This window comes from Lemur catta, chromosome 1 (genome assembly GCF_020740605.2).
Source record: "Lemur catta isolate mLemCat1 chromosome 1, mLemCat1.pri, whole genome shotgun sequence".
In the NCBI taxonomy this organism is placed as follows: Eukaryota; Metazoa; Chordata; class Mammalia; order Primates; family Lemuridae; genus Lemur; species Lemur catta.
In genome coordinates this window covers 89,775,948-89,799,193 of record NC_059128.1, presented here as the reverse complement: position 1 = coordinate 89,799,193, position 23,246 = coordinate 89,775,948, and the positions used below count along the sequence as shown (strand labels likewise).

General features: G+C 48.7%; 1 protein-coding gene across 2 annotated transcripts in view; it reads right to left on the bottom strand.

Annotated features, from left to right (window-relative positions):
* LIPC (lipase C, hepatic type) overlaps positions 1-23,246 on the bottom strand; it is a 152,263-nt gene that overhangs the window by 4,863 nt on the left and 124,154 nt on the right. Inside the window, exons 1-7 of one of the 2 annotated variants that reach the window (XM_045530168.1) lie at positions 20,659-20,722; positions 17,821-17,963; positions 17,058-17,240; positions 16,364-16,481; positions 14,063-14,296; positions 11,589-11,831; positions 455-572 (exon numbers count right to left, since the gene is read on the bottom strand). In XM_045530168.1, coding sequence (XP_045386124.1) covers positions 455-572; positions 11,589-11,831; positions 14,063-14,296; positions 16,364-16,481; positions 17,058-17,240; positions 17,821-17,943 — 1,019 coding nt within the window. In that variant the 5' untranslated portion in view covers positions 17,944-17,963; positions 20,659-20,722. Of the gene's footprint in view, positions 1-454; positions 573-11,588; positions 11,832-14,062; positions 14,297-16,363; positions 16,482-17,057; positions 17,241-17,820; positions 17,964-20,658; positions 20,844-23,246 lie in introns of those variants that run through there. The other variant, XM_045530158.1, reaches the window with a different exon arrangement.

Sequence of the window (23,246 nt, the reverse complement as noted above, 5' to 3'; positions counted from 1 at the left end):
GTCTGCTCAGCCCTCAGGGCATCAGCCCCGCCACCCGCACAGGCAGTCCGAACAGAGAACAGTCGGTGGGACACACGAGGCTGAGGACGGACATGAGGGGCCTGCCTTGGGTGGATGACATCTGGCAGGATGCTTGGGGCAGCCAGTATGGGATGAGCTGGGTTTACTTAAAGGTTGTCTCCGAAGCACCAAATGTTTGTTTCTGTTCACAGCAAGAACCGAACACTAAAGTCACTCTGTAAGCCGAGAGTTTTCCCCTTAGGTAAGAGCTAGCTTGGCTGGCATAGTATCTGGCACCTACCACGGTGCCCTGCACATAATAGGTCCTCAAGCCTCAAGCCTGAATAAAGTAGCTGAGTCTGGCCTGACCCTTGGAAAGTACAGGATCCGTTCAGACCCTGTGAGAAAAATAAGGGTATCATCACCACAGACGGGAGCTGCAGCTCATACTCACAGCGCGATGGGAATTTTCTGCATTTCCTCTTTTGTTCCAAGTAGCGACATGGTAAAACTTGGTTCTATTGGCTTCTCAATTTGGTTGACAAACCGGATCTTGAACTGGTAATGATAAACTAGAGAGAAAATGAGAGTAAATTTAAGTAAGAATTTTTAATTAAAAATCTCATATTTTTCAAATTTAAAAATGCAGAGGGAAAAATCTAGATAGATACCAAAATGTTAACATTTCCCCTCCTCCCAAGTGGTGGGATTATAAATGCTTTTTATCTTCTTCTTTCTCCTTGTCTGTATTTTCTAAATGTCTACACAAGACTTGTATTGTGTCTGTGATAGAATGATGATAAGTATCAGCCAATAAAAGATGGCAGGGTAGGAGTACACCTGGGATTCTCGCTGAATTCTGGATGCAAGTTCTATTGAAATATTTCTTGTATTTGGTGAGGGTCTCCTTTGTAAATCAAAGGATATATGCCTGTTAGGCACCTGACAAAGGCAAGAGAGAATACATTGCCATTTCATACTTTTGTCTCTGTCTGATGGGGTCCATTTCAGGGTGGGGCAGAGTTCTAGCTAAGAAATACATGCCCTGATGATGATGTCTCTATGTTCTGGGCCAGATCTTGGCAACAAGCTCTGTGAGGTTCAATGAGCTTATTTTCTAATAGAAAGAAGATAACTCTAGTTCTAGAATTTGGGCCTTGGCCGGGTGTGGTGGCTCACGCCTGTAATCCTAGCACTCTGGGAGGCCGAGGTGGGTGGATCGTTTGAGCTCAGGAGTTCAAAACCAGCCTGAGCAAGAGCAAGACCCCATCTCTACTAAAAAAATAGAAAGAAGTTAGCTGGACAACTAAAAACATATAGAAAATAATTAGCCGGGCATGGTGGCGCATGTCTGTAGTCCCAGCTACTTGGGAGGCTGAGGCAAAAGGATTGCTTGAGCCCAGGAGTTTGAGGTTGCTGTGAGCTAGGCTGACACCACGGCACTCTAGCCCGGGCAACAGAGCGAGACTCTGTCTCAAAAAATAAATAAATAATTAAATAATTTAAAAAAAATAGAATTTGGGCCTAAATGTTTACTGTCTTATCAAATGTCTAGAATGTCCTTCTACTGGGTTGGTTGGGAAAGGGTAATTTATTTTATTCTTTTTTACCCACAGTCTATATTTAATTAATAAAAGCAAATAGCTTACTATGATAGGCATTGTTATTAATAAGCACTTTACATTGCATCATCTCATTTACTCCTAACCCTGTGATGTAGGTATTATCATCCCCAGTTTATAATAAGAAAACTGGGGCTCAGATAGGTGAAGTGATTTGCTCACGGTCTCATAGCGTAGTCTGTGCTCTCAGCCTCCCTCCACCTAGATGGTGTTGGCCTCACCTGCATTGTCACACCTGCCAACTGCAGGACTGTTTTCAAAATTACCCTACCTCATTCCCAAATGGCTGGTTGCTGCTTAGAGTTCTTTCTCTTGCTGTCTTCATATTCTCTAAGTGTTGACAGTGATCTAGCTCCACGATCACAAACAGGTTTAGTATGACATGTCAATTCCATTTGATTGATAGCGACTGCCTAGAGAATGCTAGGTTGAGATGCACTCTGAGACTATGTCCAGATTCTTGGGAAGATGAGTGTCTACTCTGGGCAAAGGACAGGGGATTTATAGTATGCTTGCTATATATTTGCATTTCCTGGTCTAGACAATGATTAATCCACTAATCCTAATATAGTGCCTTGCATATAGTAGGTGCTTTAATAAACTTTTGCTTGGGGGTTATGTATCAGAAGGTGCATTAACATCTAGCAAGATGGAAATCACCTCTGAGGATTCAAGATCTGAGTTTCAAGATTTGTTGTAGGAGAATTCCTTTTGGAATACTTAGATCATGATAACCTAGCCACTTGACCATTCATCCCTTGTACCCAGCATGTGAATATTCATCATCTCCATCAATCAACCTACTAACTCTGAAATGGTGCCATTTCCACTGGAGGTTGGTAGCTATACAACAAACCTAACAGAAGCCATTGCCAGTGGTGTACTGCTAACACACCTGTTTCAGTGTCCTGGAGTGCCTACATTGCTGGGTTTCTAGATTATTTACATAATCCTATCCTTTGGCATAAACAAATCTTCTTCTTCTTTTTTTTTTTTTTTTTAAGAGACAAGGTCTTGCTATGTAGCCCAGGCTGGCCTTGAACTCCTGGGCTCAAGTGATTCTCCCACCTCAGCCTCCTGCGTAGCTGGGACTACAGGCATGTGTCTCCATGCCCAGCTTCCCATTTAGATTTTGCAGTGCATTTGCTCATGTGTCTGGGGATGATATCTCTTGGGATTACTAAATGGGTTGTTTCTGAAGCACCAAATGTTTATTTATGTTCACAGCAAGAACCAAATTCTAAGACTTAATTTGTAGGCCAAGAGTTTGCTGCTTTAGTAAGAGCTAGCTTGGGTCGTAGCTGGCAGCCACTGCAGTGCCTGTATATAATAGGTGCTCAAGTCCTCAAGCCTGGAATAAAGTAGTCTGATGTCCTCAAGACAGCAAAAAAGGCTATGGGTGAGAAATAAGAGCTACGGACACAAGTCCCCGGAAGGGTCCCTAAACCTTTGAGTGGCGCTGGAAAGAGAGACTGCAGCTTATCATCCCAGAAGCTCTGGAGGGGTCTTACACTCTTTGGGGGTTTGTCAAGGAAACTCTGCAAGAAGTGAGCAGTGTTACAAGTTGCACTGAGGCAACAAAGGAAAGGTCCTTCCAAAGACGCAGGCTATAGGTATCAGGGTGGGAGGGGCTAAGAAGTGGACAAAACAAGGTGGGAGGATTGGGTTAACTTCGGGTTAACCTCACAAAGAGGCAGGGCACCTTCTAGAGAATGCAAGGAACACTCATAACTATCACTTTTCAATTCAGTTTAATATGGTATGCATTAAGTGGAAGTGTATTGTGTGCTTAGCCTAAGTATTAAAAGATGAACCAGTAAAACTGTGTAATTGGTGGTATACGTCATAATAACATTGGTTAATATTTGTTTTTGGTTGTTGCTAGGTGCTTTGCATCTATTATCCCATTTAACCCTCACAACAAGTGACACTGTTATCTCATTTTAGGGTAGAGGGAACTGAAGCACAGAGAGGTTAAGTGACTTTTCTGGGATCACACAGCTAGAAAACATGGATAGTGTGGCAGCCCAGGCAGCCCAGATCCAGAACCTGAAATTTTACACGTTTATATCCAGGACTGATAGCTTTATATCCTCTAAGGAAAAAGTTGAAATGTGGAAAGAGATTTAAGTTAAAAAATGTCATAACAATTATCTCTTTAAAAATAAACCAGAAACACCTGAAATATTCAATATAGAAGAATGACTATGGACTAATAATATCAATTATGCTAATTACCAGTTAGTTCTTTACTATGTCTCAGACATCAAGCTAATAGTCTCACAAAATTATCTTCTCTTTACAACAACTTTATAAGATGTCTACTTTATCTTTCTTCCCACATCATTTTATAAATGAAACCAAGGCTCAGAAAAAGTTAAATAACTTGTCCGTTATCATATAGCTAATAACTGGTGAAGCTGTAATTAGAACTTATTCTGCTGATTCTCAGTGCATATTCCCAACCATGTGATTTACTCTTATAAAGCCATTAAAAGATATTTTTGGAATGATTGCAATGCTTATGAAAGATGTGAAAAGAAAACAAAAACAAAAAACCAGGATATGAACTTGTCTATCTAACATGAGACCGACCCTGTAAAAGAGAATACATAGAAGTAGGGGTATTCGCAAAAATATTAGCAGTGCTTATCTCTGGAAAGGGCAGAGAAGTCTTTTTATTCTCTTCTTTATGTTCTGCACGTTCCACATTTTCTACACGATAAGCATGTGTTCTAATTGGAATCTTACTGGAAAAAGAAAGAGCTTTTCAAAGTATTCAAAATGAAAACAAGAGGACTAGAAGTTGCGGTCCTGACTTTGGAGGAGCTTGCAGCTGGGAAGCAGAGTCACTCATGGGACCCTTGTCACCTCCGCCTTGTCTCATGTGCATCAATGCCCATGTCTGATCTCCCTGAAGGCAGTCTTGGGGTCCCACTGCTGCTTGTAGCTCCACAAGGGCACATAGCACACACCATGCAGCCAAGGAGTACTTCAGCATGGGCTCTGTGTGAAGAACAACTCAGGACACGTACTGCATTAAACACGCTAAGAATGATAAAATAGCTTCCATTTGTTGGGGTTCTACTATGCATCAGGCTACATACTAAGTGTTTTACGTACAGCGTTTTTGTCCTCATAGCAAGACAACCTTAATCATAACTTGCTGGGTCGTCTTCATCTGCTATCCCTCTTACCCTCACCTACTCTGCCCTCCCTGCCCACATGTCCAGGATGGGACACCTTCGGTTGCCGACTGGTTCCTGGTTGGGTTTGGCCACTGGGGAGGCACTGGCAGGAGATCAGGGCAGAGGAGAGCAAGGCCAGGGATCTTTCCTTGGCTCCCTCTTGCTTTGGAGCCCAACTGTGTAGCAACCGCGCTCCCATGTTTAGCAGCCCCTCCTGCATGGCTCTGTTCTCCCTGGGCTAGTCCCATCCCTGGCTCCTGCCTGGCTGTTGGAGTCAGGGTGCAGTGACGGTCTTCGTTGGTTTCCTTAATACCGCCCACCCTGCTGTAAGGAGTCCCACCGCTCTCTTCGCTCGACCCAGGGGAGTGGAGTCCTGTTTTCTGCTGAAACCTAGACTGACACAGTGTTAGTTATCCTGGTGAATTACAGATAAACAAGCAGAGGTTTGGAGACCTGTAGTTACCCAGATAGTTATAAGTGGAGCAGAATTTAAAACTCTGGTGTCTAATTCCAAAAGACCCCTCCCCTCTTCCCTGGTGTTTTAGCTCTGCAAGTTGAGTCTGCCCTTTGAAAGCAAAAGGCAAACAGCGCCTGAAGAAAAGCTGTCATCAAAACTTGCCTCCAATGAAGCCACCAAGACAAAGGGTCTGCCAGCTGTGACCCATTGACATCCATCCTGTGCTATCACTGCCACAGAGGCCTCCCTCCTATCCCCTGAATAGGGATAAATGTTTCAGGTCTGTGTCTCTAAGATGCGTTTTTGTCTTCCCTTTTTCTTAAATTGTAAGTAGGAGATCAATTTCCACGTCTGAGATGCTACAGTTCCACGTCTCTGGCGGAGGGTGCTTGTTTGTGTAAAACCCAGGAATGGCTTTAGGTGATGCAAAGTCCCCTTTAGCTCACATATCCTATGAATGAGAATTAGCCGTCTCCCCCACCCCCAAGTGTGTCCCTGGAGTGGAATGTATGCAGGAGGTCAGAACCTGCCAAAATGTGTGGGCTGAATCCGAGTGAGCTGCTTCCTGAGGTCACCAAGGAATGGCTTGGAGGGAGCCTGCACTGCAGCTGAAGCACCCTGGTGTTTACAGTACCATTCCTGAAAAACTCCATGTCTGCACAGAAATCCTGTATGACTGCACTAGGAAATTCACTTTTTTGGAGAAATCTTGAAATGAGATTAATGTTTTTAAATGTGAAAGGGCAGACAAGGCACAGTGACTTGTGCCTGAAATCCTAGCACTTTGGGAGGCTGAGGTGGGAGGATAGATTGAGGCCAGGAATTCAAGACCAGCCTGGGCAAAATAGCAAGACCCTGTCTCTACAAAAAATTTAAAAAAATTAGCCAGGTGTGGTGGCGCATGCTAGTAGTCCCAGCTACTTGGGAGGCTGAGGCAGGAGGATTGCTTGAGCCCAGGAGTTGCAGGCTGCAGAGAGCTATGATGATGCCACTGCACTTTAGACTGGCCAACAGAACGAGAGCCTATCTCCTAAAACAAAACAAAAAATCAAAAAATAAATATGAAAGGGCCTTTCAAATAATTTCATAGTTATTTGTTCTTATTTGGATTTTTGTAAGCATTTTTCTTTAAAAACAAAACAACTTGCCTACGATTCCACTCCTCACTCCCTCCACCATAATGCTATTACAAAGCTTAAGGAAAAGAGTGTGAGTGATTTTGCTCACTTTACCTTAGGACATATTTAATAAGGATGTTAAAAAATGATTTGGGGAAAATGCTTTGATCCTGTGACTGCGAAGAGACCAGCACAACACATTCTCCAGCTCTGGCAGGAGAAATTATTTCAGGTCTTAAAGATGAAAGGCATGAAACAGCCCATTGACCCTGACTGCGAGCAGGCAAACTCCATCTAGAGCAGAAATGTGAGGAGATTCTCCTCACTGAAAAAACTCCAGGGCTGTAATCCTGTGTGGATTCTACCAGTGCCATTTAAAAAAAAAAAAAACAACTTAAATTTCTTTTCATAAGGCAGCCACTCATGAACATCAAGTTGTGGAATTTATAGAAAGAGAATATTCTTTCCTTTTTTGTCTCACAGAAACAATGATTCTGAATCTTTAGATATCGGCTTTGGGAGATATTATGGCTCTCTTCGCAAATGTCAGAGGGGTTGTTTGTTTTCCCCCTTAGTGTATAGATTTTCTCTTGTGGAGATGGTGTGTCTTTCTGAAGCACTGAGGGCTTGTTCCTAGACCGGAAATGCCTGTGACCAGAGGGGGAAGCTGAAGATCCCGGGACTGAGGGGCCCAAGGCTGGTGTTGTCCAGGGCGCTCCTGCACCAGGCCGCCAGCCCGGGCAGCGGCTGCGTGAATTAACTTAGGGCAGGCTCAAGTGGGGGACAAAAGGAGCCAATGATTTTGTAAGCGTACGTATCCATTTTGGCGACCACATTTGGTTTAGCAGGACAGCGCCATTTACGGGATGCTCCAGGTCATGAGACGGGAGGCTCGCCCCCTCTGGGGGAGTCTGCTGTTGACTGCTAGCGGGAGATGGGGAGTGTGTGTGTGATAAGGAGCATTGTGCTGACTGGCATCCTGTCGCCAGCTCTTTGTGCGGGGCGGGGGGGGGGGGGTGTGTGATAAGACTCTTCTCTGCCGCCTGCTACCCGTGGTCTGGAGCACGCACAGCCTCTCTGGGGCTCTATTTCGTCTGTGAAATGGGGATGAAAAGCTGTCTCACAGGGTTGTTGTGACGATGTGACGAGATGGCAATGTCAAAGTATTCAGTGTTACCTGCTTCCTTCCTCCATGCCTCACTGACCAGGCAAGGCTTTGAGACCCACTGGAAGGTCCCACTTTTAGTGGTTCATCCCCAGGTGTGTTCACGTCCCTGACTTTGTGGCTGAAAAAGCAGAGGCCCACATAGGTTTTGTCATTAGGTCAGGGGCCCGTAGTGTTTGGCAGTAAAGCCAAGATTCTTGACGCTCCTTGTCCCAATCCCAAGCCTGTGCTCTCTCTACTACACCCACTGTTTCTTCTGGAACTCTCCCTGGAAATCAGTGACAACCTTCCAAAGAAGTAGCTGAGAAAAGCCAAAGACAGACAGACTCCCCTAGTCACAGTTTGGCCAGTCGTCTCTTCAACCAGCAGGAAAGAGCGCTCTGGTCAGCTGGAGCAAGCGGCAGAAGCCGGTTCCCGGGCTGGACGAGCCCAGAGCGCAGGCCAGGAGCGATCAGGAGAACGGGGGAGAGCCAGAAAGAGGGACAGGGGAAGGAGGACATACACTGGGATGACTCAGGAGTGAAGGTCACTCAGCGATGGGGCCTTGGTCCTACCCTGAGGAGCCCACGTGCAGCAAAAGGATCGAATACTGTTTGACACTCACAGATTGTGTGGCTTTGGGAAGAGGATTTAACCACTCTGTATCTCAATTTATTTACTGGAAAAAAAAGTATCATCACCGCCCCCCTTTGTCTCAGTCTTGCCGTGAGGATCTAATGACAAAGGAGACAGTTTGTGCCACGAGCCCAGCATGGGGCCTGGGCAGCGGCCCCTATAATGGCCACTTCCGTCCCCTCCACCCGGTTGGTGACCTCACGCGACTGCTCTGAGGGTTAAATTAGAGGAGGCACTTGCTAAACAGGATTTACTCAAGACAGGTTAGTTTCCCCTTCCCTCCCTTAAAAACAGGCTCCCAAACTGGTACGAGGTTTCTCTGGAGGGAGTGCGAGTGGAAGTGGGCGATAAATTGCCTCATTTCGCTCAGCGGCTGTTTCCCAATTCTCCTCTGCTGCTGCTGTACTCGAGCAGTGTTTACCCGAGTTCTGGCGGTGGCTGTAGAAATAGATCCTTTGATGGTTTTGTCAAAATATCTTGGGAGCCAGAGGAACACCGGCCAAGTTAGTCATCCTTTGTGAAACTACAATCAGGAGACGATGTTTATCTTGCCCAACAAGACCCTGCACTAAAATATGTAGTACAATTAGATGTCCTCGAAAAATACGGATTGCGGTTTCTCTGTAGACCAGGCTTGGGCGAGTCTGCTCTTTTAAGAGTTTATACATATTCATCAAGACGCTGGAGGTGGCCAGTGAAATAGGCTTTGGAGGCCCAAGTCAGAGATAATGATGGGCGTGGTGGGTGGAGAACGGTGTAGTTACGGCAGCCCAGATTAGAGGCTTCTAATCTAGCACTGTCTCCGCAGGGAAGGAAATGTTTTATTTCTGTGCTCTTTGAGGCAGTAGCCATGTACTGGAGCACTTGAAAGGCGGCTAGTGTGACTGAGAAATGGAATTTTTGGTTTAAAGTAATTTGGATTTGGATTTAAATGGCCACGTGTGGTTTGTGGCTACCATATTGAACAACATAGCATTATACAGACTGCAGCATCCCAGCAGCAGCCACTTCTGTGTGAGTCTCACATGGGTGTGACTTCCAGCCACGCCCAGGGCAGCTTGATGTGACCACAGAGACGCCACTCCCCACTGGCAACTGGAACTAGGTCGAGCAGATTAGGACTTTGCTCACTGGAAGGACTAAAGCAGAACTGGGGAGAATTTGGGAGGGGCAGGAAAGGGGAGGGTGCAGTGCAGGCCACAGCTCAGCACCAGAAGCTTCCGCAGGGGTTGGGGGTTTTGGATCATGACGAGTTTCAGGAAGTCCTGCCTTATGGTCTCCACATCACTGGCCCGCTAGGGACCAACCTCATCTGCTTGTCCCTGGAGCAAGATAAGTAGTTGGTAATAAAGAGACACAAATGTCTCTAGGAGACTCATTGCCTGTTGTTCTCCACTGAGCCTCCTGAGGGTGGGACTCGCTTGAGGAATGCATGAGTACATTGGATTTGGTAGCTGGTGGGTGGGATAATGCCACCCTGATGTGACTCTTTGGTCTTCCTTAATGGGAAAGGGACCCTCCTGAGTTCATACCAGCAGGGCATGGTCGGGCACCTGGGGTTGTTGGCAAGTGGGAGAAACTCAGCCTGGCTTGTGCCTCCTGCTCTTCCTTCCTTCTCTTGATATTGCTTTCCTCTCCCATCTCCAAGCTCCCCAGAGATGATCTCAGGCTGGACCAAGCCCCTCACTTCCGGTCAAGTTCCCAGTTCAGCCCTGGAGCGTGAAAACTGACCTCTTTGCTTCCTAGCTGATCTCAAGGAGAAAGCAACCCCCGCCTTGACTCTCCTCGTCCCTCTTCAAGCCCTGCAAACACACCAGGGGCAGGTTACTGAGGAAAAAATCACTCCACTCATTGTTTGGAGGCACTGGATATAAATGCTGGCTCTGCTGAGAATTCACGTGTGTCCCTGGGCAGATGATTCTCCCTGTCTAGGCCTTGGTGTCCCCATCTTTAAAATGGCAGGTTGAACAGTTCCTCACATGTTAACATTCCACAATTAAAATAGATCCAGGGAAATGTGATTATCTAAGAGTCTTAATCACTCCAGGTGGCTTTGCCATTTTAAAGAGGAGCTGGTTAACCCAAATGATTCTCTAATTGGCAGCCTGCAGTGGGGGGAGCTCCCTGAAGCAGGAGGCCTTCCAAATTTCCCCACCTGCTCCGGAAGCTGCCCTGCTGCCGGCTCCTCCAACCCTAAGGGACAGACAGCGGAGGGGACCCTCTGGCCTGAAAGGTCCCGCCCTTATGCCAACTACTCTCCAGATGCTATCTGCTATCCACGGCGGATTTCTGTCTTTCCTGGACCTGCTTGGCTCACGGAGGGGAAATCTGGCTGGAGAGCAAAAGTTCAGATAAACAGAGGAATCCTGTTCCTAAAAAATAAGCCTCCTGGGAGTTTGAACTTGTGACTGGGAGTCAGGTGGCCCCGTTCCAGACCTCCTTACAGGCCACGTGGCTGTGGGCATTCCGCTCCAGTTTTGCTTTCATCCTCTTTAAAATGGGTTGCTAACCAGCCTTGCCAGCCTCGCCTGGCTGTCATGAGAACCACAGGAGTCGATGGCTGCATCTGATATTTTGTATAAAATGCTCTGCAATGCAAAGCGGTGGTGATGGCCTGTTCGCATTCTCCAGATACAAATATCTGCATGGTAATAATCAAACAGCACAACACCAGATTTCTTCTCCCAGCGCTGGAGAGGGTGTGGGGTGAAACAGTAAGATGCTAAATCACTCCCGAGCTGTTTTAAGGATTAGGCAGAAATGTTAATGGCAACAGATGTCGGCTTGTTCCCTCCAGGAGGATTTAGGTTTCAGCAGAGTATTTCTCTGCTGGCCTCAGCCCAAGACGTGGCCACAGCCCTTTCTCCAACCTTCCGTTCAACCCAGAGAGCGGCACGGGCTCACTTTCTGCCCTGAGGTTAAAAATCTGGCTGGGAAGCATTGGAAGCCGAATCTTGGCTTGGGAGGACCTCAGTGTGACAATAAATATCCCGCAAGACCGGCTGATTTGCACCTTAGGGGAAAGGAAATGCCGTCTGGAACCTAGATTTTTAGGGGTGTTCATCTCCGTGAACAGAGCTGAAAGGACTGGGTTCTGGCCCGGGTTTGCAGATCAGGGTGGTCCAGCTACAGGCAACTGCTCGGGGCCTTCTGGATGGAACATTCTAGGGAAGCATGAAAATGGACAAAGAGAGGCCCCCCCCCCCCAAAGATTGTTTCAGAAATCACCAAGGTTTCTCCTCCTCGCCCTTGGCAGCAAGGTGGCCACGTTCTTGGGAAAGGAGAGAAGCTGTGTCAACATTTGCTGTCTGGAGCCTGTGCAGTTCCAGAAAAGCTAACAGCACAGCCGGGGGGACTTGTCAGCCTTTCAGACAAGTCACCGCACCCTGCCCTTCTGAAGGCTCCAGGCCACTGGGCACTCACCTTTGAAGGGGGACTGGGCTCGCGTCACGAGGAAGAGCTTCTTGCTCTTGCTCTGTGGCTGCTGGCGGACGTGGTAGCCCAGCGTGTTGCAGCGGCCCTTCCTGCAGTTCAGGCACAGGCCTTGGCTGAAGCTGTCCATGTCGCTGCACAGGTAGGCCGTGCTCTGCATGCCGTCGTGCAGCAAGGAGTCGATGAACAGGTGCACGGATCGCTCGTGGGAGCATTTTATGGTCTTGGTGATGGCTGGAACACAGCGCAAGACATGTTATCACCCCTTAACCGGGAGCAGCGTCCACCCCAAGGATCATCTCAGTTCTCCGCCTGCAGTAGATTAGCAGAAGCACACCAGGGAGGCAGGGTGGGATTGCTGAGGTCAACCCCCTGACAACAGCAGGATTTAACAGCTGCCTGGAAGCTAAAGAAAGCAGACCCCTCTGGGTTATCTAGTGTCGGGGCAAAATCCCAGGCCCCACCGGACTCCTAGGGACACCCCTCTATTACAGTGTGTTACAGTAGGTGTTTTAAGTCACTAAGAAAAGATCAAATTATTTAAGAAAGCAGGGCGGTATAATTCATTTTAGAGCTATTTCTGTCTCAAATGGTTACAAATGCCTGAGTGCTGCTGCCTGGAGGGTGAGCTGGCTGGAACGGGCTTGTGTGGGATGCCTCCTTCCTCAATAAAGCCGGAGTCATGAGGCACTCCTGTGGCACACTAATGGCCTAGTGAAAGCTGAGGACTCTCCACAATGCCCACCTTTTGTCCCAACGCGGCCAGTGCCTCCCTTAGGTGACAGGCCTGTAAAGCCAGCACGGGGATTGGATTTAGTAGGGCATGCCCCAGTACCCAGGTCTGAACAGGCCTAACCCTACCCTAAAAAAGTGTGCTTATGTTGACCTACCGTGGATTTTGAGCGTTTTTTTTTTTTAACTCTCCAAATATTAACCAAATCTATAGTAAATTATTCTCAAGGAATGTTGAGGAACCACTACCAGATGTGTACAGCACCTTATGTAAAGGTAGAGCATAGGTAACTTTACCAAAAGCTATTTCCCCGGGTGTCTGGAGGCTGAACACCAAGATCAGCTATGGTGGTCCTTGGTCACTAGTGGCTGCATTTGTTGAGCACCTACTAGGATGTAGGTGTATGCCGAGTGCTTCCCACTCTTGCACTCCCTGAATCTTCCCTGCAGCTCCTGAGGCAGCTGGTATCAATGAGAAACTGAGCTTCAGAGACATCCACCAACTCACTCAAGCTCACCCAGCCAGGAGGTGTGGGAAAGCAGTCACCGAGTGACCTCCTGTTCACGTGTGGTCGGGAGAACTACTGCAGAATGGGAACATTTTCACACAAAGGGAGAAGAAAACGGAGAAAACCATCCCAAGGTTGGGCAAGCTGAATACATACGCTTTGTTCTATCATTTTGATATTTAGCACAAAAGAGCAAAGGGCGGCAACTGGCCGGGGCCGTGTTTACCAGGCACCCAGCGCCCACACACTGGCCTGGCGGTCTGCACTGGGCTTTGCGAGGAGGGCTGGACGGTCAGCTGGGAACCGCTGGTGACCGGAGGGCGCGGCCCCCGAGGAGATGTGAGGGACGATAAGGGCGAGTTCCCAGAAGGCTCTCTCAGGCGTGGGCGGGCGGACGCCTGGGAGTCCAGCCAAGAGGAGAAGCTGTGGAGTGTGAAGGTCATTCTGATACTGGCTAGGTGGGTGGTGATGTAACCACAGAGCTGTCCTCAGTCCCAGCTCAGTGCCTGAGCAACCGGGCGAGACGGTGGCGTGCGGGGGCTGCGAGTCTCCCATTGGCTTAGGGTGACTGGCACGTTTTAATCAGGATGATGTTTTATAATCACAAGGAATCTGGAATGCCCGTGGAATGTGTGGCTTCTGCTGACATTTTTGTTCTTTTATCCTGCGTGTCTTATCAATGTGCATGTTAAGGTTTCGGTTTTACGATTTGAGAATGAAGTGGGATCACAACCCAGATAATGCCACAATCAGTTTCTGCCCTGAGGTATAGGGTGTCACAAGGACGTATCTGCAGCTGAATTTCCCGCTGGAGGAACCGCAGTCCTGTCCTGGAGGAGCAGCTGATTGAACACCATGGGAGAGGGGTGTGGAGAGTGAGATCAAGAGTCAAGAGGCACGATCTATTATGTGGCTCAGAGGAAGCCCCTTGAGTGAGGAAACTTCTGGAAGAGGAGTAACCACGGGGGTCAGGACTCAACTTTCAGAAGGGCTTGTTCCCCGGAGAGGCTGTGCCTGGGCACACTGGCCGGCGTGAGGGGTGGGGACTCCTGTTGGGGACCTCCACGCAGCCTCAGGGCTTGGCCTGCTGGGGGCCACCACGCTCACCCTCCCAGACACCCTGGGCCTACCCTCGCTGAACTCTTCCCCGAGTCCCAGAGAGGGGGTGGATTCCACCGACGCCAGAGGCCCCGTGGGAGTGTAGGCCTGTGACCTCTTTCTCACCGTGTAAGCCGTGCTCCGCGATGTGTTTGTAGAGCTCTAGGAAGTGGCAGCCGGGCTGGAAGGAGCCCCCGTTGGGGTAGAAGTCGTAGTGCCCGACGGGCTGTTTGATGCCCACGCTCAGGCCCATGTGCTCCCGGGTGAACGTGTGGATGGCGTCCACGAAACTGGCGTCATCGGGAGAAAGACGGTCGCTGGGGGGAGTTCTCTCAAACAAAGGGCCCGCGGCATCCAGCCCTGGTGGGAAAGCAAGGGTGAGGGTCAGGTGGGAGCAAGGAGAGGGGAGGGGAAAGGTGCTTTTTAGCTGTTTGATATGAGTACACATTAATGAGCTAGCAGGAAGAAGAAAAACCTAGGGCATAATCTTTCTCCAGAAAATCTTGTCATAACCTTTTCTCAGTAAAACTGCAGTTATTCATGGTGCTAAAAATTAGACACAGCTTAGGCATTATCTGGGGCGGGGGAGAGGTCTGCAAAACTATCCAGTGGTAGAAATAAGGTTATGGGGGAACACTTGATTTATTTAAGCAAATCAATTTTAAGTACCTCTCAAGCTACTTTCAAGAGCGCCTGTTTACATACAAAAAAGCCCATGTGCTCATTATAAGTACTTCTAACCTACCCATCAAAGAAAAAATTTGCTTGCATGTTGTCAACAATTTCCCTTAACGAGCCGACTTTTCTCCTAGCTAATGTCATTGCATTGGAATGTCCAGAACAGCCTTGAGACATCAGTGTTCTGGGTGAAAATGTTGTGAGCAAACAGGGCTGCTCAAAGCTCTGGTCCTCCTGTGACAGATGAGACCAAGTGGCAGCTCCTGGCTGACTGTAGTTGGGGAGTATTTATGCACTCAGAGGTTGTCCCTGTCTTTCTTCCTTAGCCTTCTCTGGGGTCCCCCAGGTGTCCCACCTCAGCCCTGGCTTCCTACCCTGCTGCAGATGAAAGATGTCCTGGTGTGATTTATACTCCTTTTTTCATCAGGCTGACAACAAGGTGACTACAGGGCAGTGAGCCCTCCTGCTGCCTCTGAGGTGGGTGGGCCCAGCTAATAAAACAGCCTGGTGTGACCACAGCACAAGCCAGGTTGGGGGCTCGAGTCTGAGGCCGCTCAGCATTCTGGCCCTACTGCCTCTAGCGGGAGGTCTGCTCACCCCCGGCTACTGGGGCTGAATCAGTGGGGGACCAGGGGAAATGAGTTCTCATAATGGCAAATTTATTCAGTTTGAATGTCTGCCATTATCCCTACTCTTTTTCATGTTAATCTTTTTATAAAGGAATGGTAATAATGCATTGTTTTTAAAATGTTCTTACTTGATAAAATGAAAAATGACAACTCTGTTATTCACCTCAAATATTCTTTGTTTTAGCCCCTGAGTAGTGTTTCAGCCTTCAAGGTGGTGAAGGATGAGAAGCTTGGTGGGGAGGCTAGGACGGGGGAGGCAGTGGTGGGCAAGGGAATGGTCCGTGCCAAGGCCCCGGGGCACAAGAGGCTGCGGTGTGTTCGTAAAGTGGAGAAAAATCTAGTGTCATTGAAGCCTAACGCTACCGGAAGGGATGGGCAGAGGGGAAGCTGGGGAGCTGTGGGAACACTAGGCTGAGAAGGGCCTTGACTGCCTCCTGGGTGTGTCCCTGTATGTACCAGGGGGCCTCAGGGACTCCAGCTGGGGAAGCTCTGGCCAGCTGTGTGCTTTTCAGATGCTAATTCCGGGGCAGTGTGTATGTCAGGGGGTTGGTGTCAGGGGCAGGTGGGAGGAAAGGGGTTCTTGCACATGTCCAGCTCTTCCTGGGTATCCGGGCCCCTCTCTGAGTGAGGGTGGAGTTTGCAGTGAGGTTTTTGATGCAGAGCTCCCTCCTTCAACCCAAAGGGGTCACAGAATAAAACCCAAGTGTTTTACAAACATGGAAACTGAGACACTAACGCGGCTGATGTGTTATAGCAAATTACAGCTGTGATTTTTCTCTCTCCCTGCCTCACCCACATTAGGCTTTGCAAACTATAGGTTAAAACATAAGACTCTCTCTTGCTACAAAAGTGTACAGAAAGTCCCCTTTTTAGTCCTATTTGGTGCATCTACAAGAGCCATTTGTTCGAATAAAGGCAATAGGAGTTGAGGCTGTAATTTCTCGGAACAGAAATCCATGATGTCAGTCACGTTTGAGAGTGTTACGAGTCCTGTGAACTCCAACACATCACCAAAAAAAGTCGGGGCATTTTCATGATGAGACTGTTGGAAAAGCAGCTCCTTGCTCAACGCCCCCGTGCAGCTGTGGAGATTAGCTTGTTAGTTATCAGGCAGGGGTACCTGTAATTCTCCCAATCTTGTGCTTTTGGCCGAGGTAATTGCCGGCGAATCCCGAGACGTGTGCACCCAGGCTGTACCCGATTAGGTGAACGTTGCTTGGAGAGAATTGAACAGATTCCTGCAAGACAGCAGCGGGAGGGTTGCAGGGGAGAAGAGCGGCCTGGATGAAAGCCTTCTGTGGGTGCAGTGTGTTCTGGTGCCCACCCTGTCCTCTGTGCCTGTTCGCAAATGAGGTGTTTTATTTGCACTCCAGACCGAAACTGGTTTCTCACCTGGCTGACTCTGTCCTTTCAGAGGGCCTGGCCCTGTTTTTAGGCTCAGGTACCTGGGACCCTGCCCGGAGGCTGCTACCTCCTGCCTGCCTGTCTTCCCCGGATACAAAGGCCCTGCCGAAGTGATCCTGGTCATCTGTGTTGGGGGCTGATGGTCTGCAGGGTGTGTTTGGATCCCTTGGCACGTCCGAGGGGGTGAGTATAAGAGGAATAGAGGGTGAGGAGTGGGGGGAGAAGACAAAATAGGGGCTCAAGGGAGACATCTGCGAGAGCCCGGGGGTCTGGTCTCAGACCTGTGCCTTCCTGTTCCTGCGAGCTTAGCATTAGCAGCTCTCCTGTCTGGGTTGCTGTTGGAGATCAGCTTAATTCAGTCACTCTTAGAGGGAGGGAGAGGAGGGCAGAGGAGGATGGGCAGGTCTTACCTCCAGCCACTGAAGAAGAGCCGCGACCTCCTGGCCCGCGAGGCGGGTGTTGCCCACAGCGATGGTGTAGTGTTGGTGGGCCAGGGTGACCCAGTCCGCCAGCCCCACGTTCACTGGCTGGGCTGGCCGAGACTTCAGCGCGGCCACCAACTGCCAGATCCAGTTTTCCAGCTTGCCGTCCACCTGCGGAGGGCATGGCCGGGGGCTCCACTAGTTTCCTTTCCCCCGGCTCCCCCTCTTCCTTCTCCAACTCTTGCATAATGCTGGACCCTTCTCCCCAAGAGAAAGGGCTTACCAGGGGGTTGCTCAGCCTTGACACTATTGACATTTTGGGCCACAAAATGCTTTGCCGTGGGGGGCTGTCCGGTGCGTTATGTAATGTTTGCCGGCGTCCGTGGCTCCACCAACTGGATGCCAGCAGCAGTCCACAGCACCCCAGGTTTTGAAAACCCAAAGTGTCTCCAGACTTTGCTAAATGTTCCCCACCTGAGAACAATGCTGCAGTCTGTGTAAATCAGGTCCTGAAAGCTGACCTGTCCTTTGAGGGCCAGCTCCATGCCACCTCCTCTGCAAAGCCGATCTACCACACCTGTGAATCCCACCCCGCTGGTAGCGTCCTGGCTTTGGCAGGACTAGCTCCGTGAACCTGAACATCAGGCTCGTAGGAGCTAAAGAAATGTTCATGGAGAATTGCTCTGTGGATGTGTCTGGTTTGAGAACCAATTTGCAGGGCACTCCTAATGGGTTCACAGACCAAAGATACCTGTGCTGTGTCTTTAACACTCAGTAGGTAGTCAGTAAGAAGGGTGGGCAGGTGCATGTCATAGTGGCGAGGTCCTGGCTGTTCTGGGCAGAAGGAGCAGCAGGTGCAGAGACACAGAATCATGAAAGGGCAGCGTGGTGTGTCTGGGGAGGGGAGGAAAGTTGGGTGAGTTGCAGGCTAGACTGCAGGAGATGAAGCTGGGAGCTCTACTGAGGGCCTGGCATGTCATTCCAGGGTAGGATGCATTCATCTGTAATAATAAATGCTCATCAAGTGCCTTCTGCGTACATGTACCCTCTTGAGTTCAAATCCAGGCTTTCTCAGTTACTAGATGAGTGACTCAGGCAAATTATTTACTCTGTGCCTCAGTTTCCTCATCTGGAAAATGGAGATAATAATGTTTTCCTTCTAGGATTGTTGTGAAGATGAAATAAGTTAACAGATATAAAGCACTTAGAACAGTGCCTGGAACATAGTGAGGACAGTAGATGTTAGTTACTGCAGTTGTTGTTATTACTACTAGCAGTAGACATGTTCTGGGCTGGACAGAATTTTGATAATGAAGAATGCATTTTGGTAGAGGGATCCTGGTAAGAGGACCCTGTGATCTCCATGTTGCATTCGTAAACAAGAATCATTCATTTGATCATTAATTCAGTTAGCATTTTGGAGCACCTAAGGTAGTGATACTGTCCCACAGTGGTCAATTAGACAGGTGTAGGACAGAATCCTGTCCAGTAAGGATCTTCTGGCCTAGCGGAGCAGAGAAACTTGGGCCATTATAAAGCTGAGCAGCAGAGCAGCACTGGAGAGTGCCCAGGGTGGCATGGGAGCTCCTGGGGACACCTAATGACCCCCGGGGGAGTGCTGGGATGGAGGCAGAGGAGGCCTGCAGGGGGACCCGTGCAGGACTGTGTCCCGCAAGAGCAGTGGGACTTAATCAGGAGAAGCGGGGGAGAAAGGACACTCTAGGCAGAGGGTACAGCCTGAGCCAAGGCCAAGAAGAGAGAAAGCGTGTGGTGTTGGAAGGAGCTACAGGAGTTGGGTGTTGCCGGAATCAGACACGGGAGGCAGGGAGAGGTGCGGGGGAGGCAGGTGGATAGACGGGCCCATTTTGCTCCCTAGGGTAGGATAGATGTGGATTTCAAGAGTACTTTCCAACTAGATGGCAGGGAAAGGTTTCTAAGTCATGAAATAGACACCAAAATCTTAGGAGGCTTCCAATCGTGAACTAAACTTCAAATCATGGGTAGGCTGGGAACCAGGGAGGCAGGATTTCCTCCTGAAGTCACATGGTTTGACATCACTCATTGCCCACAGTCTCCTTTCTCTCTTTCTTACACAGTAATAGAATTTTTAGTATCACTAAAAGGGTACATTTTGTTTTCTTTCTTTCTTTCTTTCTTTTTTTTTTTGAGACAAAGCCTTGTTCTGTTGCCCCGGCTAGAGTGCAGTGGTGTCATCACAGCTCACTGCAGCCTCCAACTCCTGGGCTCAAAAGATCCTCCTGCCTCAGCCTCCTGAGTAGTTGGGACTACAGACACATGCCACCATGCCCAGCTAATTTTTCTGTTTTTTGTAGAGACAGGGTCTTGCTCGTGCTCAGACTGGTCTCGAACTCCTGACCTCAAGCGATCCTCCTGAGTCGGCCTCCCAAAGTGCTGAGATTACAGGCATGAGCCGCTGCACCCAGCCTACAGTCTTTTTCCTTTCCTTTCCTTTCCTTTCCTTTCCTTTCCTTTCCTTTCCTTTCCTTTCCTTTCCTTTCCTTTCCTTTCCTTTCCTTTCCTTTCCTTTCCTTTCTTTTCCTTTCCTTTCCTTCCTTCCTTCCTTCCTTCCTTCCTTCCTTCCTTCCTTCCTTCCTTCCTTCCTTCCTTCCTTCCTTCTTTCCTTCCTTTCTCTCTCTCTCTCTCTCTCTCTCTCCTTCCTTCCTTCCTTCTTTCTTCTCTTATCTTTTTCTTTCCTCACTCCTCTGTAGATCCAAGGATACATTTTCTTTAAGAGGCTATACTTCTCAACCACTTTTCCACCTAGCTATGGTCAATGGATGTAGTTGGAAGTATTTCAAAGATGCTCTGGGAGGCCTAAGAAAACACTCTTTTATACCAAATGATATTGAATTATATACTTTAAATGGATAAATTGTATGCTATGTGAATTATATCTCAATAAAACTGTTTTATTTTAAAAAAACCTTGCTTTTTAGCCCTTTTGTGTACATCCTTTACTACATTGTGCTACCTGGAATAAAGATGTGATGGCCAGTGCTCTCACTGCCACCTTGGACTATGAAGATATGAGGATCACACTCTAAGCTGGCAGAGCAGTGGGCTGGAAAGAGCTGGGGCCTTGAGGAGTTCATTGACCAAAGCTGACTAGCCAGTTTTGGACTATTGTGTGAAATGAAAAAAACACTTCTGTTTTATCTGAACCACTGCTAATTTGGATCTCTGTTATTGGCAGCTGAACTTAAAGCTTACTGATAATAACCTTTCACTGGGAGTCCATCTCTCTGGGTTTCCACTTCCTCCTGTGAAACATGCAGATGCAGGGTAGGATGCTTCCTCCTACACGGACTGTAATCCCTAATGAGCTATGTGACCTCTTTGAGCCACATTTTATCAGAAACCTGGAGGTAATTATATTTTCCCACCCTGCTTACTCATGGAATTGAGATAATCAATGAGATAAGGTGTGGGGAAGCACTTGGAAAATTAGAATGTGCTTTACAAACATGCATGAAGCTGTTATCACCAGCTCTCTTTTTATTAAGATTGAATGCACTAGGAAGAAAAAATGTGAAAGCAGAGAGAAAAAAGGCATGTCCACATTTCCTACCGACCACCCGTGGATTATCATCACCAAAGGCTGGGAGGTGTTGAAGCCACACTCCTGTAATGTGTCAGGGCGGTTGAGCTGAATCTGACAGCCCTTGCTGGTTTTATCTTCGAAGAGCAGGAATCTGGTCTTCGTCTCCTGCAGCGTTTTCTTTGTTTCAACAGCTTGAGATCTTCCAGATGGCTCTGGAATATAAGATTGGGGACGGCGTTTAGCTTGGCATCTGTTCCACCTCTGACAGCTCTGGGTCCACCAAAAGGCTGCTTCTAAGAACACAAAGCAAAGAGGTTACTGTGAGGTGCTGGAGATCAGAATGAGCCACCACTTTGGGGAACTCAAAAGAGCATTTCCAGTGGAATGGCCAGATGAGGGACGGTGACCTAGCGGGACCCAACATAGAGGTCCAGGGGGCCAGATCTTCCAGCCTTTCATCCTGCTACCCCTGTGACCAGCCAGTCAGACACTAGAGTGACTCTAAGGCATGAGGAATATAAGCAAGGCAATTTTGGAGGCTCAGAGAGGGCAAATACCTCATCCCAAACCACTCTATCAACAAGTGACAGAGTCAGGGTTTGAACCCAGGTCTCACTGTCTCCAGTTCCGACCCTACATCCCTGTCTAGGGAGACAGGGAGTAGACCATCATCATTAGTGATGCCATGTGGCTCAACTTGTTCCTACTTGCAGACGTGTTGTATCACCTGTGCTTTGCACGGACAAGGTAGGGGTTGAGGGTAGGCTTGGTGTAAGGAGGGTCACAGGGAGTGATAGATTCTGCTTGATGGAGGGGGTGACATTGGTTGGGGGGGCTTCTCAGGGAACGTGATGTCTGCCAGCTCTGGTCTTAAAGGACAATGGAGCTGTGTGTGTGTGTGTGTGTGTGTGTGTGGTGGGCGTGAGCAGAGTAAGGCTCTGAACTGGGCAAACATGAGTGGAGGCTCAGAGGCATGAAACCTGTGGCCATAGAGGCAGGAGATAGGGCAGGGCAGGCTAGAGCAGGCTGGGCTTTCTGCTTTAGATGACAGGATCCTGCTAAGAGTTTTTCAGCAGAAGAGGACAGATGAATACCCATTCGGAGTCTATCAAAGACTGTGGCAGGTGGGAAAGGGAGAGAAAATTGTTTTCAAGATTTCATCTTCTGTTGTTTTACTGAAGGGCCTTATAGCCTCTCTTTTGGGGGTGGGACTCCCCCACACCTGACTCTGGAGTGGGAGTGGGGTGTCATCCGACTCCGAAGGCAGCTCAACAGCTGTCAGGGCCAGGACTAGAGAGACACCTCTGCTCAGAGGCTGAGGGAAGCCTGAGGAGGCACCGTGTTTTCATAGGTTGGCAAGTTAAGATGGGTGACATCTTTCCTGCCAAGATTAGGGATCAGGCCAAGGACTGGGGCAGGAAGTTCTCATCCCCCTTCTGGCTCAGGGGCAGACACAAGACCATGTGGACATTTTTGGTCAGTGAACTCAATTCAGCCCAATTAAGGACCCTGACCATTCTTTCTGTCATAAAATCATTCAGGCTTCTCAAATAATAAGTCTTGGGCTTTTGGTTTCAGGGGACAGCAAGACTGAGAGATGATGAACCTACAAAGTGCAAGGGGAGGTATTAATGAAACCAATTTTCCTACCCAAAGGTTATTAATTCAAAAGGTTATTAATTCCCAGAAAAGGGCAATGATTTTTCACTATGATGACAGAATGAAACGTATCCTATTTTATTAAAGGAGATGTGAGCAAGAGTCTGAATAACTTTTCTGAGATAATGAAGAAAATTTTGCTGCCTCATTTTGCTTTCCTGAGCTTGTAGGTTGCCCGAGCTCGTCCTCCTGTGAGCCTGCTCCCAGCCCAGGCTCCCTGTGTCACTGGACGCACTGCCCTCCTGGCCATCTAAGTCGGAAGCTGGGGTGTCACCTTGCACGCGTATGCCAGCCTCTCCAGCAGTCCAGAGCCTCAGGGTTCCTGAACATCCCTAGAGTCCCATGTCCCGGTTCCTGTGCTCACTGTGTGTCTTGCTTGGTTTATTGCAACAGCCTCCTAAGTGGTCTCTCTGCTTGGTCTCCATCCTCCCGCACCCAGCTGCTCAAAGAATCTTTCTAGAAGAGACATGACTTTACCTGTTAGTGACTTTAAGCTTCTTGGTAGTGCGGCCCAGGCTACCACGTTAATGATGATCCCACACCCCCCACTCCTCCCTCTCTTCCTTCCCCCACTACCAATAGTTTCCCAAACGCCCCTTCGCTCCCCTGGACCTGGCGCCCTCTCTTCCTGCTCTGCTGCTCCACCCATTAAAGCAGAACTGGCATCACACCCTCCACGAAGCCTTGTCATGTAGCCAGCCACCAATCACTCCCTCTTGCTCTCAGCACAGCCCTGCGTTCCTGATCCTACCGTGCTCGTCTGCAGCTGGGCAGTTTACTTGCTCAGGTGTGCGCTTCCTCCATAGGCTGTGAGCTCCGGGCGGGAGAATGGGGCACCTGGGAGGTGCTCAGTGAAAGCTTAGTGAGTGACATGGCATGCCACGGGGTCCAGATCTCAGATCAAAGGCTAACATTCAACCTGTCAGCCATTTACACCTCGGACCTAACGTAGCTAA